This window comes from Coregonus lavaretus, assembly GCF_964263955.1.
Source record: "Coregonus lavaretus genome assembly, contig: HAP1_SCAFFOLD_415, whole genome shotgun sequence".
In the NCBI taxonomy this organism is placed as follows: Eukaryota; Metazoa; Chordata; class Actinopteri; order Salmoniformes; family Salmonidae; genus Coregonus; species Coregonus lavaretus.
The window spans coordinates 413,683-427,036 of NW_028157781.1; the positions used below are offsets into that span (position 1 = coordinate 413,683).

The window sequence follows — 13,354 nt, forward strand, 5'->3', positions numbered from 1 at the left end:
CCCGTGCTTCACGATTGAGATGGTGTTCTTCGGCTTGCAAGCAACCCCCTTTTTCCTCCAAACATAACGATGGTCATTATGGCCAAACAGTTATATTTTTGTTTCATCAGACCAGAGGACATTTCTCCAAAAAGTACGATCTTTGTCCCCATGTGCAGTTGCAAACCGTAGTCTGTCTTTTTTATGGCGGTTTTGGAGCAGTGGCTTCTTCCTTGCTGAGCGGCCTTTCAGGTTATGTGGATATAGGACTGGTTTTACTGTGGATATAGATACATTTGTACCTGGTTTTTTTCTGAGGTCTTGGCTGTTTTCTTTTGATTTCCCATGATGTCAAGCAAAGAGGCACTGAGTTTGAAGGTAGGCCTTGAAATACATCCACAGGTACACCTCCAATTGACTCAAATGATGTCAATTAGCCTATCAGAAGCTTCTAAAGCCATGACATCATTTTCTGGAATCTTCCAATCTGTTTAAAGGCACAGTCAATTTAGTGTATGTAAACTTCTGACCCACTGGAATTGTGATACAGTGAATTATAAGTGAAATAATCTGTCTGTAAACAATTGTTGGAAAAATTACTTGTGTCATGCACAAAGTAGATGTCCTAACCGACTTGCCAAAACTATAGTTTGTTAACAAGAAATCTGTGGAGTGGTTGAAAAACAAGTTTTAATGACTCCAACCTAAGTGTATGTAAACTTCCGACTTCAACTGTATATATCTTAAAAATTCATGATAACGAAATTTGCTTTTGGGTCTTAATCTAAGGTAAGATTTAGGCATTAGGGTTAGCAGTGTGGTTAACGTTAGGGTTAGGCATTAGGGTTAGCAGTGTGGTTAACGTTAGGGTTAGGCATTAGGGTTAGCAGTGTGGTTAACGTTAGGGTTAGGCATTAGGGTTAGCAGTGTGGTTAACGTTAGGGTTAGGCATTAGGGTTAGCAGTGTGGTTAACGTTAGGGTTAGGCATTAGGGTTAGCAGTGTGGTTAACGTTAGGGTTAGGCATTAGGGTTAGCAGTGTGGTTAACGTTAGGGTTAGGCATTAGGGTTAGCAGTGTGGTTAACGTTAGGGTTAGGCATTAGGGTTAGCAGTGTGGTTAACGTTAGGGTTAGGCATTAGGGTTAGCAGTGTGGTTAACGTTAGGGTTAGGCATTAGGGTTAGCAGTGTGGTTAACGTTAGGGTTAGGCATTAGGGTTAGCAGTGTGGTTAACGTTAGGGTTAGGCATTAGGGTTAGCAGTGTGGTTAACGTTAGGGTTAGGCATTAGGGTTAGCAGTGTGGTTAACGTTAGGGTTAGGCATTACGGTTAGCAGTGTGGTTAACGTTAGGGTTAGGCATTAGGGTTAGCAGTGTGGTTAACGTTAGGGTTAGGCATTAGGGTTAGCAGTGTGGTTAACGTTAGGGTTAGGCATTAGGGTTAGCAGTGTGGTTAACGTTAGGGTTAGGTTTAAAATCAGATTTTATGACTTTGTGGCTGTAGCAGCTAGTGACCGCTCTGCATAGCTGTCTCCAGGGCAAGAGTCATGACAATGCTGGTGGGACTGGCTGTCTTTGAAAGAAAGATTGATACTCGCTGTTGATTGAGTTCGGTGTTTCAAGGTCTTTGTCAGGCTGGGAACTTGGTGTCTTGGCTGAATGTTCCATTTCCCTCGACGATATGGATGACTGAACATTTTGCCAAAAATTGTGATTCAGATGATTGTTGATGAAATAAAAACCTATGAATCCTGTTTGAACTGTGCTGGTTAAGTAGAGGTTAAGTAGAGGGTGTGATTGTCCTCCTCCTAGGTGCAGACGTGGTCCTTCACCCCATTTGAGGAAATGGTTTACAATCTGAAGCCCAACCTGACCTTCTGGCCAATCCAGACGCCTGGATGCAGGTCTCGCCTCCCCCTGAAGGTTGTGGGCATGGCCTCCAAAGGATCCATCCAGGTGTTTTGTCTCCTCAGAGCATCTCAATCATCCTCCTGGTCTCCTTCTCCTTTATCTGCATTGAACTGACAACTTGGGACAGGTGGATTGTGTTAGTGTCTGTGTTAGTGGGCCAAACTCTGGGAACTCTGTGTAATTGACTCTCTCCAGGCAGAACGTGCGGTGCTGGACCTCGGGGAGGTGTTGGTGGGAGACTGCAGGTCCTTCGAGGTGCCTCTCATCAACAACGGCTCCTGTTCTGTCAGCTTCTGTTTGGCCGTACAACAGAGCCTACTGGACCCGGGGCTGTCTGAGAACACACAGAAAGACACTGTTGGTACGTATGAGACACCTGAGATCTCACAGAGTTTGTACAGCATCCCGAGATCTCACGGAGTTGGTACAACATCCTGAGATCTCACGGAGTTGGTACAACATCCTGAGATCTCACAGAGTTGGTACAACATCCTGAGATCTCACAGAGTTGGTACAACATCCTGAGATCTCACAGAGTTGGTACAACATCCTGAGATCTCAAAGAGTTGGTACAGCATCCTGAGATCTCACAGAGTTGGTTCAGCATCCTGAGATCTCACAGAGTTGGTACAGCATCCTGAGATCTCACAGAGTTGGTACAACATCCTGAGATCTCACAGAGTTGGTACAGCATCCTGAGATCTCACAGAGTTGGTACAGCATCCTGAGATCTCACAGAGTTGGTACAGCATCCTAAGATCTCACAGAGCTGGTACAACATCCTGAGAACCTCTCTCCATGTATTGAACCCTTGCTACCATCTGTCATACTTTTTTCATACTGCCCCCCCCGTGGGAAACGAACCCACAACCCTGGCGTTGCAAGCGCCATGCTCTACCAACTGAGCTACAGGGGACCACACTGGTTGTGGCACTATGTGTGGTGGGGAGGTGAAGTACCTGCATTCTCCTCCACATGGTCCACTGCTTTAGGTGGAAGGGGAGGGTCACATGGCAGTGCAGCCAAGCTCACTACTGCAGCTGAGAGGCGAAATGCTTGGCTGTTTGGGCGTGGCTTAACTCCACGGCCACACCTCCCCGGCCACACCTCCCCGCAGTGTTGTTGTTTTCGTACGTTCTGTTCAGGCTACTTACTTAGTCCTCTTCATAAAGCCACCAAAATCTTCTGCCGCTGGAGTCTGTCTTTGGCCATGGCTTGTGTACTGTCCCCTAACAGACCCATCTCTTCCAGCTCCTCCAGGTCCAGTGGTTAATAGCTTTACCCCTGTCCTGGAGCTGGACACTGTGAGCGGCACCATCCCAGCTCGCTCCAGGCTGCTGATCCGCTCCACTGTGAGGCCTGCCAGGAGGACCAGATACTGCTGGGACCTGACCTACCAGACACTCAGCTCTGCAGGTAGGTCCCCTGCTAGGCAGCAGACACACACTGTGACCAGCATCAGGATTTGAATGACCAACTGTGATGTAATGGTTGTTTTTAAGAAGTTTTCCTAACCTTTCCCTCTCCCCTGTCTGTCTGTCTGTCTCTCTCCTCCCTCTATACTCTCTCCTCCCGGTGGTTGGCTGTGTTGCTCGTCTGTGGTCCCTGGCTGTCTGTCTTCGCCCCTGTCTCTGCCTCCCTGTCCTCGTCTGTGCCCCAGGCTCTGTGCTGGATGGTCCCCAGCCTCTGTGCCAGGTGCGGGGTGAGGGGGTGTTCCCCACCCTGGAGGTGACAGATGTGCGTTGCAGTGGCAGCATGGATGGGCTCAGCAAGCTGCAGCTCTGGAGCCTCTTTTCACTGGGCCACCTCAATGCCCACCTGCAGAGAGACCCCGCCCCGCCGGAGCTCACCTACCGGGTGCCCACCAGACACAGGTGGGTTAGTAGAGACTATGGACTTTGTCAGATAAACACAAGTCTCTTGGTGACTGGGGAGAGAAACGAGACAAAATTAGCTAAATCCCATTTCGGGGTTGGGTTCAACTCCTTTTCATTCAGTCAATTCAGAAAATAAACTTAAAATCCAAAAAGACTCAATTGAAACGTGAATTGAGCCCGACCCTATCCACCCATCTATGAACGTTTGTGGCATTTCTGATAGCATTGTATTGAATTGGTCCGGAGTTACATATACTGTGTATCTGAGGTGTGTCTGTCCCCCCCACCTCCTCCAGTCTGCGTCGCTGTCCCTCCATCTTCACGTCGGCCATGTTGGATTTCAACTTCAGCGCTGCTCCGCTGGGCTCAGACCCCTCTAGTGTGCTGCTGATGTTTGAGAACATTGGGAGCATCCCAGTCGAGTGGTCAGTATCTGTTATGCTATGCTAATATGCTATGTTATCTTATGCTATGCTATGCTATGCTATGTTGTGCTTTTCTATGCTATGCTATGTTATGCTATGCTATGTTATCCTCTAAACTAAGCTATGCTATGCTACGCTAACCTCCCTCCAGGTCGTTCCTGTTCCCAGAGGACCAGCAGATAGAACTTGAGTACTGGGCTGAGACAGGAGAGTTCAGTACTACAGAGCTCCACCACATGAAGGTGCAGGAGAACAGGCTGTTTAACATAGAACCCCCCTCTGGTAAACTACATCCAGGACAGCAGAAGGCAGTGACATTTACCTACAGGTATGCCTTAGTCCAGGGGTGGGCAAACCTTTTGGCTTGAGGGGCCACATCGGGATTTTAGAAATTCAAGGTCCACACAGATTTCTTTGGGGCCCCGATTTAGTCGTCAAAATCAATCTGTGGGCCAGAAGAAGGGCAGTTATTTTCAAATACTGTAGGTGCATTATTATTTCTACATATCGCCTGCCCCTTGCCCTAGTCTCATGTTGCCATGCTTCCAGATCACTCGGCTATTGAGGAAGTCTGGAATTTAGGTTGGATACACAACAAAATAATAGACCTTAATAATAAATCATTCAAGAAAGTAATGACGTGATGAGATGAATATCCTTTACATGTTGTTCTTCTTCACAGACATGACTTTGCTGGTACTGACCACCTCCCCGTTCTGTTCAAGCTCTCTCACGGCAGAGAGATTCTGGTGAGACAGAGAGACAGACCGGTTTTCCGGGAAACAGATTACATTTGACATTTTTTGGTCATTTAGCAGACGCTCTTATCCAGAGCGACTTACAGTTTAGTGAGTGCGTACAATTTTAAGCCTCTCCATTGAACATGCTTGTTAGTCCAGGACCAGGAGTAGTTTCGGGAAACCATCCTTTTAGATGTCTGGGCTGAGAATGGAATAAGGCAGTACCATACTGTATCTCATGCTGATAATACTGTCGGTCTCTGTTTTGTCTGTGTGCAGTTGAACTTCATGGGAGTGACAGTGGAGAGAGACAGACACTACCTCCATTTCACATCCACCAAGCACGTCTTTGCCCCAGTGGCCATCGGGGGGTTCAACCCACCTAAACAGGTTAGACTCCCTGCTCTGGGTTCACAATAAGTGATTGGTTTGCAATGTAAGGGTCAAACACACCTCGTCCGTCACCGATGTATAGAACCCGCCTTGGTGACGCCAAGACGGCTATAATTGCACCAGAAAGCTCATCATTCACTTCTCCCCTCAGTTTCAGCTAATTCTTCATCCCTTCATCATGGAGTGTCGTTATAGTGTCTGGTTGGTGTATTGCAGGTGTATGAGCTGCACAATGGAGGGGCTGTCCCTCTGAGGTACCGTGTGGACACAGAGCCCCTGGAACAGCTGACGGCTGATAACTTTGGTCACCCCGTGCTGCAGTGTCTCAACCCCCAGGGAGAGGTGAAGCCTGGCAGGACAGCCCTGCTGGAGTGGGTCCTCTCCCCCCTGGAGGCCAAGACTTACAGTGTGAGTAGCAACCCCCCGTTAGGTAGCCTAGAGCTTAGAGAGACTGGCCTGCAACCCTAGATTTGCAGTTCGAGTCCGAAGTCCGACGGGGAAAAACGGGTATCCTTCTAGGTATTCTAGATACCATCTCCTGCCATTGGAACATCTTCCTCCTCCTCCTCCTCTCTCCTGTCGTTGGAACATCTTCCTCCTCCTCTCTCCTGCCATTGTAACATCTTCCTCTTCCTCCTCCTCTCTCCTGCCATTGGAACATCTTCCTCCTCCTCTCTCCTGTCGTTGGAACATCCTCCTCCTCCTCTCTCCTGTCGTTGGAACATCTTCCTCTTCCTCCTCCTCTCTCCTGCCATTGGAACATCTTCCTCCTCCTCCTCTCTCCTGTCGTTGTAACATCTTCCTCCTCCTCCTCCTCCTCCTCTCTCCTGTCGTTGTAACATCTTCCTCCTCCTCTCTCCTGCCATTGTAACATCTTCCTCTTCCTCCTCCTCTCTCCTGTCGTTGTAACATCTTCCTCCTGCTCCTCTCTCCTGTCGTTGTAACATCTTCCTCCTGCTCCTCTCTCCTGTCGTTGTAACATCTTCCTCCTGCTCCTCTCTCCTGTCGTTGTAACATCTTCCTCCTCCTCTCTCCTGCCATTGTAACATCTTCCTCTTCCTCCTCCTCTCTCCTGTCGTTGTAACATCCTCCTCCTCCTCCTCTCTCCTGACGTTGTACATCTTCCTCCTCCTCCTCCTCTCTCCTGACGTTGTACATCTTCCTCCTCCTCCTCCTCTCTCCTGTCGTTGTAACATCTTACTCCTCCTCTCTCCTGCCGTTGTAACATCTTCCTCCTCCTCCTCCTCCACTCTCCTGCCGTTGTAACATCTTCCTCCTCCTCTCTCCTGCCGTTGTAACATCTTCCTCCTCCTCCTCCTCCACTCTCCTGCCGTTGTAACATCTTCCTCCTCCTCTCTCCTGTCGTTGTAACATCTTCCTCCTCCTCACACAGTCCTGTGTTTGTTTCCAGGTGGACATCCCTGTCCATGTGCTGGAGGGAGACACTATGCTGATGACGTTTGAAGGCTGTGGGTTTGATAACCGGGCGCTGGGGGAGTCGGCACCAGTACAGCTCCATGATGCCTACATGTCTGTCCCCAGCACACAGAGGATGCCCCTGCCCAACCAGGTGAGTGGCCCATCTATTCCCATAGAGTCTTACCTGGTCCTGTTTGGCTCAGTTGGTAGATCATGACAGGATAGTTGACTCGATTCCCAGAATCACCCGCATGACAAAGTCACTTTGGATTTTTAAAAAAGCATCTGTTTAATGGCATTATTACACTATTGTATCATATATCTAATGTCACCATGGAATCCTTTTATGCCCCTCTGGCTGTCCTGGGGCTCCTATTGGCCAATGTTTTGGTAGCTGTCCTGGGGCTCCTATTGGCCAATGTTTTGGTAGCTGTCCTGGGGCTCCTATTGGCCAATGTTTTGGTAGCTGTCCTGGGGCTCCTATTGGCCAATGTTTTGGTAGCTGTCCTGGGGCTCCTATTGGCCAATGTTTTGGTAGCTGTCCTGGGGCTCCTATTGGCCAATGTTTTGGTAGCTGTCCAGGGGCTCCTATTGGCCAATGTTTTGGTAGCTGTCCTGGGGCTCCTATTGGCCAATGTTTTGGTAGCTGTCCTGGGGCTCCTATTGGCCAATGTTTTGGTAGCTGTCCTGGGGCTCCTATTGGCCAATGTTTTGGTAGCTGTCCTGGGGCTCCTATTGGCCAATGTTTTGGTAGCTGTCCAGGGGCTCCTATTGGCCAATGTTTTGGTAGCTGTCCTGGGGCTCCTATTGGCCAATGTTTTGGTAGCTGTCCTGGGGCTCCTATTGGCCAATGTTTTGGTAGCTGTCCTGGGTCTCCTATTGGCCAATGTTTTGGTAGCTGTCCTGGGGCTCCTATTGGCCAATGTTTTGGTAGCTGTCCTGGGGCTCCTATTGGTCAATGTTTTGGTGAAGAAGTGTGATAGCCTCTAGTAGGTAACAAGCACTAGACTCACAACCCTCCGTCTCGTCTGCAGGTGCTGTTCCTGTCAGAGGAGAGAGTGTCTCTTGGGGACATCCCAGTCTGCACTCGCTCCACACGGGTCCTGTTCCTGACCAACGTCTCCCACAGTGACAGAGTCCTCTACGCCTGGAACCTGACAGACCAGGTCAGAGTGCAGTATATTAGCCCAGCACCAACGTTTTTAAGGATGTGTGTATGACCACAAACTTTTCTAGTACAGTATATGCCTGATAAATGTACGTTTTAACCTTTATTTAACCAGATTGTCCCATTGAGGTCAAAATACCAAATTTTCAATGAGACCATAGGGGTGTTAGTGAGTTTGTGTAGCTGGGTTTGGATATATCTGACCCCAGTATCTGTGTGTTAGAGATGTGGTCGGGTTTGGATATATCTGACCCCAGTATCTGTGTGTTAGAGATGTGGTCGGGTTTGGATATATCTGACCCCAGTATCTGTGTGTTAGAGATGTGGTCGGGTTTGGATATATCAGACCCCAGTATCTGTGTGTTAGAGATGTGGTCGGGTTTGGATATATCTGACCCCAGTATCTGTTTGTTAGAGATGTGGTCGGGTTTGGATATATCTGACCCCAGTATCTGTGTGTTAGAGATGTGGTCGATGAGTGTGAGGCGTCCCCTCTCTAACGCACAGGAACCTCCAATTCTAATCCCATTAGACAGCTCTGCAAGCGTTCTATCAAAATACATTGGTTACTCACCAAAGGTGGAGTTTCACTGAGCAACTATCGTCATTTCCTGCCGTTACAGACGGTATGTACTCCCAAAAAAGGTCTAAATCAAAATGTGTGTTTGAGAGGAGACACCTGACACTCATCGTCGACATCTAACGCAGAGATACTGGGGTCAGATATATCTATGATTGTACTGTACACTGGACATACTGCAGCGTACTGGACATACTGCAGCGTACTGGACATACTGGACATACTGCAGCGTACTGGACATACTGGACATACTGCAGCGCACTGGACATACTGGACATACTGCAGCGCACTGGACATACTGGACATACTGCAGCGCACTGGACATACTGGAGCGTACTGTACATACTGCAGCGTACTGGACATACTGGACATACTGCAGCGTACTGGACATACTGCAGCGCACTGGACATACTGGACATACTGCAGCGTACTGGACATACTGCAGCGTACTGTACATACTGCAGCGTACTGGACATACTGCAGCGCACTGGACATACTGGACATACTGCAGCGTACTGGACATACTGGACATACTGCAGCGTACTGTACATACTGCAGCGTACTGGACATACTGCAGCGCACTGGACATACTGGACATACTGCAGCGTACTGGACATACTGCAGCGTACTGGACATACTGAAGCGCACTGTACATACTGGACATACTGCAGCGCACTGTACATACTGGACATACTGCAGTGCACTGTACATACTGGACATACTGCAGCGTACTGGACATACTGGACATACTGCAGCGTACTGGACATACTGGACATACTGCAGCGCACTGTACATACTGCAGCGTACTGTACATACTGGACATACTGCAGCGTACTGTACATACTGGACATACTGCAGCGTACTGGACATACTGCAGCGTACTGTACATACTGGACATACTGCAGTGTACTGTACATACTGGACATACTGCAGCGCACTGGACATACTGGACATACTGCAGCGTACTGGACATACTGGACATACTGCAGCGCACTGGACATACTGGACATACTGCAACGTACTGGACATACTGCAGCGCACTGGACATACTGGACATACTGCAGCGTACTGGACATACTGCAGCGTACTGTACATACTGGACATACTGCAGTGTACTGTACATACTGGACATACTGCAGCGCACTGGACATACTGGACATACTGCAGCGTACTGGACATACTGGACATACTGCAGCGCACTGGACATACTGTACATACTGCAGCGTACTGGACATACTGCAGCGCACTGGACATACTGGACATACTGCAGCGTACTGGACATACTGCAGCGCACTGTACATACTGGACATACTGCAGCGCACTGGACATACTGGACATACTGCAGTGCACTGTACATACTGGACATACTGCAGCGCACTGGACATACTGGACATACTGCAGCGCACTGGACATACTGGACATACTGCAGCGTACTGTACATACTGGACATACTGCAGCGTACTGTACATACTGGACATACTGCAGCGTACTGGACATACTGCAGCGTACTGTACATACTGGACATACTGCAGTGTACTGTACATACTGGACATACTGCAGCGTACTGTACATACTGGACATACTGCAGCGTACTGGACATACTGCAGCGTACTGTACATACTGGACATACTGCAGTGTACTGTACATACTGGACATACTGCAGCGTACTGGACATACTGCAGTGTACTGAACATACTGCAGTGTACTGTACATACTGGAAATACTGCAGCGTACTGGACATACTGGACATACTGCAGTGTACTGGACATACTGGACATACTGCAGTGTACTGGACATACTGCAGCGTACTGGACATACTGCAGTGTACTGGACATAATGGACATACTGCAGTGTACTGGACATACTGCAGCGTACTGGACATACTGCAGTGTACTGTACATACTGAACATACTGCAGCGCATTGTACATACTGGACATACTGCAGTGTACTGTACATACTGGACATACTGCAGCGTACTGGACATACTGCAGCGTACTGGACATACTGGACATACTGCAGTGTACTGGACATAATGGACATACTGCAGTGTACTGGACATACTGCAGCGTACTGGACATACTGCAGTGTACTGTACATACTGGACATACTGCAGTGTACTGTACATACTGGACATACTGCAGTGTACTGGACATAATGGACATACTGCAGTGTACTGGACATACTGCAGCGTACTGGACATACTGCAGCGTACTGGACATACTGGACATACTGCAGTGTACTGGACATAATGGACATACTGCAGTGTACTGTACATACTGTACATACTGCAGCGTACTGGACATACTGAACATACTGCAGTGTACTGTACATACTGCAGCGTACTGGACATACTGCAGTGTACTGGACATACTGCAGCGTACTGGACATACTGCAGTGTACTGTACATACTGGACATACTGCAGTGTACTGTACATACTGGACATACTGCAGTGTACTGTACATACTGGACATACTGCAGTGTACTGGACATAATGGACATACTGCAGTGTACTGGACATACTGCAGCGTACTGGACATACTGCAGCGTACTGGACATACTGGACATACTGCAGTGTACTGTACATACTGTACATACTGCAGCGTACTGGACATACTGAACATACTGCAGCGTACTGGACATACTGCAGCGTACTGGACATACTGCAGCGTACTGGACATACTGCAGCGTACTGGACATACTGCAGCGTACTGGACATACTGCAGCGTACTGGACATACTGCAGCGTACTGGACATACTGCAGCGTACTGAACATACTGCAGCGTACTGGACATACTGCAGCGTACTGGACATACTGCAGCGTACTGGACATACTGCAGCGTACTGGACATACTGGACATACTGCAGCGTACTGGACATACTGCAGCGTACTGGACATACTGCAGCGTACCGAACATACTGCAGCGTACTGGACATACTGCAGCGTACTGAACATACTGCAGCGTACTGGACATACTGCAGCGTACTGGACATACTGGGCATACTGCAGTGTACTGGACATACTGCAGCGTACTGGACATATTGTACATACTGCGGCATACTGGACATACTGCAGCGTACTGAACATACTGCAGCGGACTGAACATACTGCAGTGTACTGGACATACTGCAGCGTACTGGACATACTGCAGCGTACTGGACATACTGGAAATACTGCAGTGTACTGGACATACTGGACATACTGCAGCGTACTGGACATACTGCGGAATACTGGACATATTGTACATACTGCGGCATACTGGACATACTGCAGCGTACTGAACATACTGCAGCGTACTGGACATACTGCAGCGTACTGGACATACTGGGCATACTGCAGTGTACTGGACATACTGCAGCGTACTGGACATATTGTACATACTGCGGCATACTGGACATACTGCAGCGTACTGAACATACTGCAGCGGACTGAACATACTGCAGTGTACTGGACATACTGCAGCGTACTGGACATACTGCAGTGTACTGGACATACTGGACATACTGCAGTGTACTGGACATACTGGACATACTGCAGCGTACTGGACATACTGCAGCGTACTGGACATACTGCGGAATACTGGACATACTGCAGCATACTTGACATACTGCAGCGTACTGGACATACTGGAAATACTGCAGCGTACTGGACATACTGCAGCGTACTGGACATATTGTACATACTGCGGCATACTGGACATACTGCAGCGTACTGGACATACTGCAGCATACTGGACATACTGAACATACTGCAGCGTACTGGACATACTGAACATACTGCAGTGTACTGTACATACTGAACATACTGCAGTGTACATACATTAGTGCTTCTATCTTTCTGTGGATGTTTGTTGAATGGGAGAGTTGTTTTTGGGTTGTGTTAGTGAATACTATGTGTGTCTTTCTGTGGTTATTGTCCCTGCAGTCAGTCCAGATCTCCCCAGAGCATGGCACTCTGTCTCCAGGGGAGAGTGCTCTCTGTATCCTGACTCTCCAGGCCTCTGGCAGCCCCAGCTTCTACCAGCTAGACCTCATCTGTGAGGTGAGGTCCTTTATCACAGCCCTTTATACCTAGAAACACTCAGTCACAGTGTTCACTCAGAAGATACCATTAACAGTCAATAGCATTCTGTCCACTTGTCTATAGATGTTTCCATACCATTAACAGTCAATAGCATTCTGTCCACTTGTCTATAGATGTTTCCATTTTGACATATTACATGTTAGTCATTTAGCAGACTGTTATTCATCTAATCCATCCATCTCATCTCAGCAGCTCCTATCCAGAAAGACTCCAGACAGTCAATGCATTCAACCAAAGTAGGTAAAACAACCACATATGACGTGTGACTGAGATGTTGTTATGTTACCAGGTGACCCTGGAGGAGGCAGTGTCCCAGTACCGTCGGGATCTACAGCAGTGGGAGTCGGAGAGAGACAGACAGAGGAATGAGTTTACCCTGACTGAGAAAGACCTGCAGCAGAGTCACACCAGCTACCCCCGGGCTCACACACAGAGCCACACCAGCTACCCCCGGGGTCACACACAGAGCCACACCAGCTACCCCCGGGGTCACACACACCTTCCTCTTGTCCTGGTGCAGGAAGACCTACCGTCTCAGAAGACTGGACCTGTAGGCAGGAAATACAAGGTAACAGAAAACACCTGGATTTAAACTTGGACTCTGTGGATGTTAAAGATACCCCAGATCAGTGTGTGTGTGTGTGTGTGTGTGTGTGTGTGTGTGTGTGTGTGTGTGTGTGTGTGTGTGTGTGTGTGTGTGTGTGTGTGTGTGTGTGTGTGTGTGTGTGTGTGTGTGTGTGTGTTTATAACCAACTCTTATGGATGTTGTCTTGCAAAGTTTG

The 13,354-nt window shown here is 48.5% G+C and overlaps 1 protein-coding gene across 1 annotated transcript in view; it reads left to right on the forward strand.

Annotated features, from left to right (window-relative positions):
* The window catches only part of LOC311124939 (cilia- and flagella-associated protein 65-like), a gene marked incomplete at both ends in the record, with an annotated part of 36,101 nt that extends 22,961 nt beyond the window's left edge, over positions 1–13,140 (forward strand). The window contains 13 exons of the mRNA XM_084199034.1: positions 1,789–1,932; positions 2,083–2,248; positions 3,148–3,303; positions 3,548–3,761; positions 4,061–4,189; positions 4,341–4,517; positions 4,872–4,938; positions 5,209–5,319; positions 5,539–5,730; positions 6,734–6,892; positions 7,776–7,907; positions 12,414–12,530; positions 12,862–13,140. Coding sequence (XP_084055160.1) covers positions 1,789–1,932; positions 2,083–2,248; positions 3,148–3,303; positions 3,548–3,761; positions 4,061–4,189; positions 4,341–4,517; positions 4,872–4,938; positions 5,209–5,319; positions 5,539–5,730; positions 6,734–6,892; positions 7,776–7,907; positions 12,414–12,530; positions 12,862–13,140 — 2,043 coding nt within the window. The remainder of the gene's footprint in view (positions 1–1,788; positions 1,933–2,082; positions 2,249–3,147; positions 3,304–3,547; positions 3,762–4,060; positions 4,190–4,340; positions 4,518–4,871; positions 4,939–5,208; positions 5,320–5,538; positions 5,731–6,733; positions 6,893–7,775; positions 7,908–12,413; positions 12,531–12,861) is intronic.
* Between the last annotated feature and the right edge of the window lie 214 nt (positions 13,141–13,354).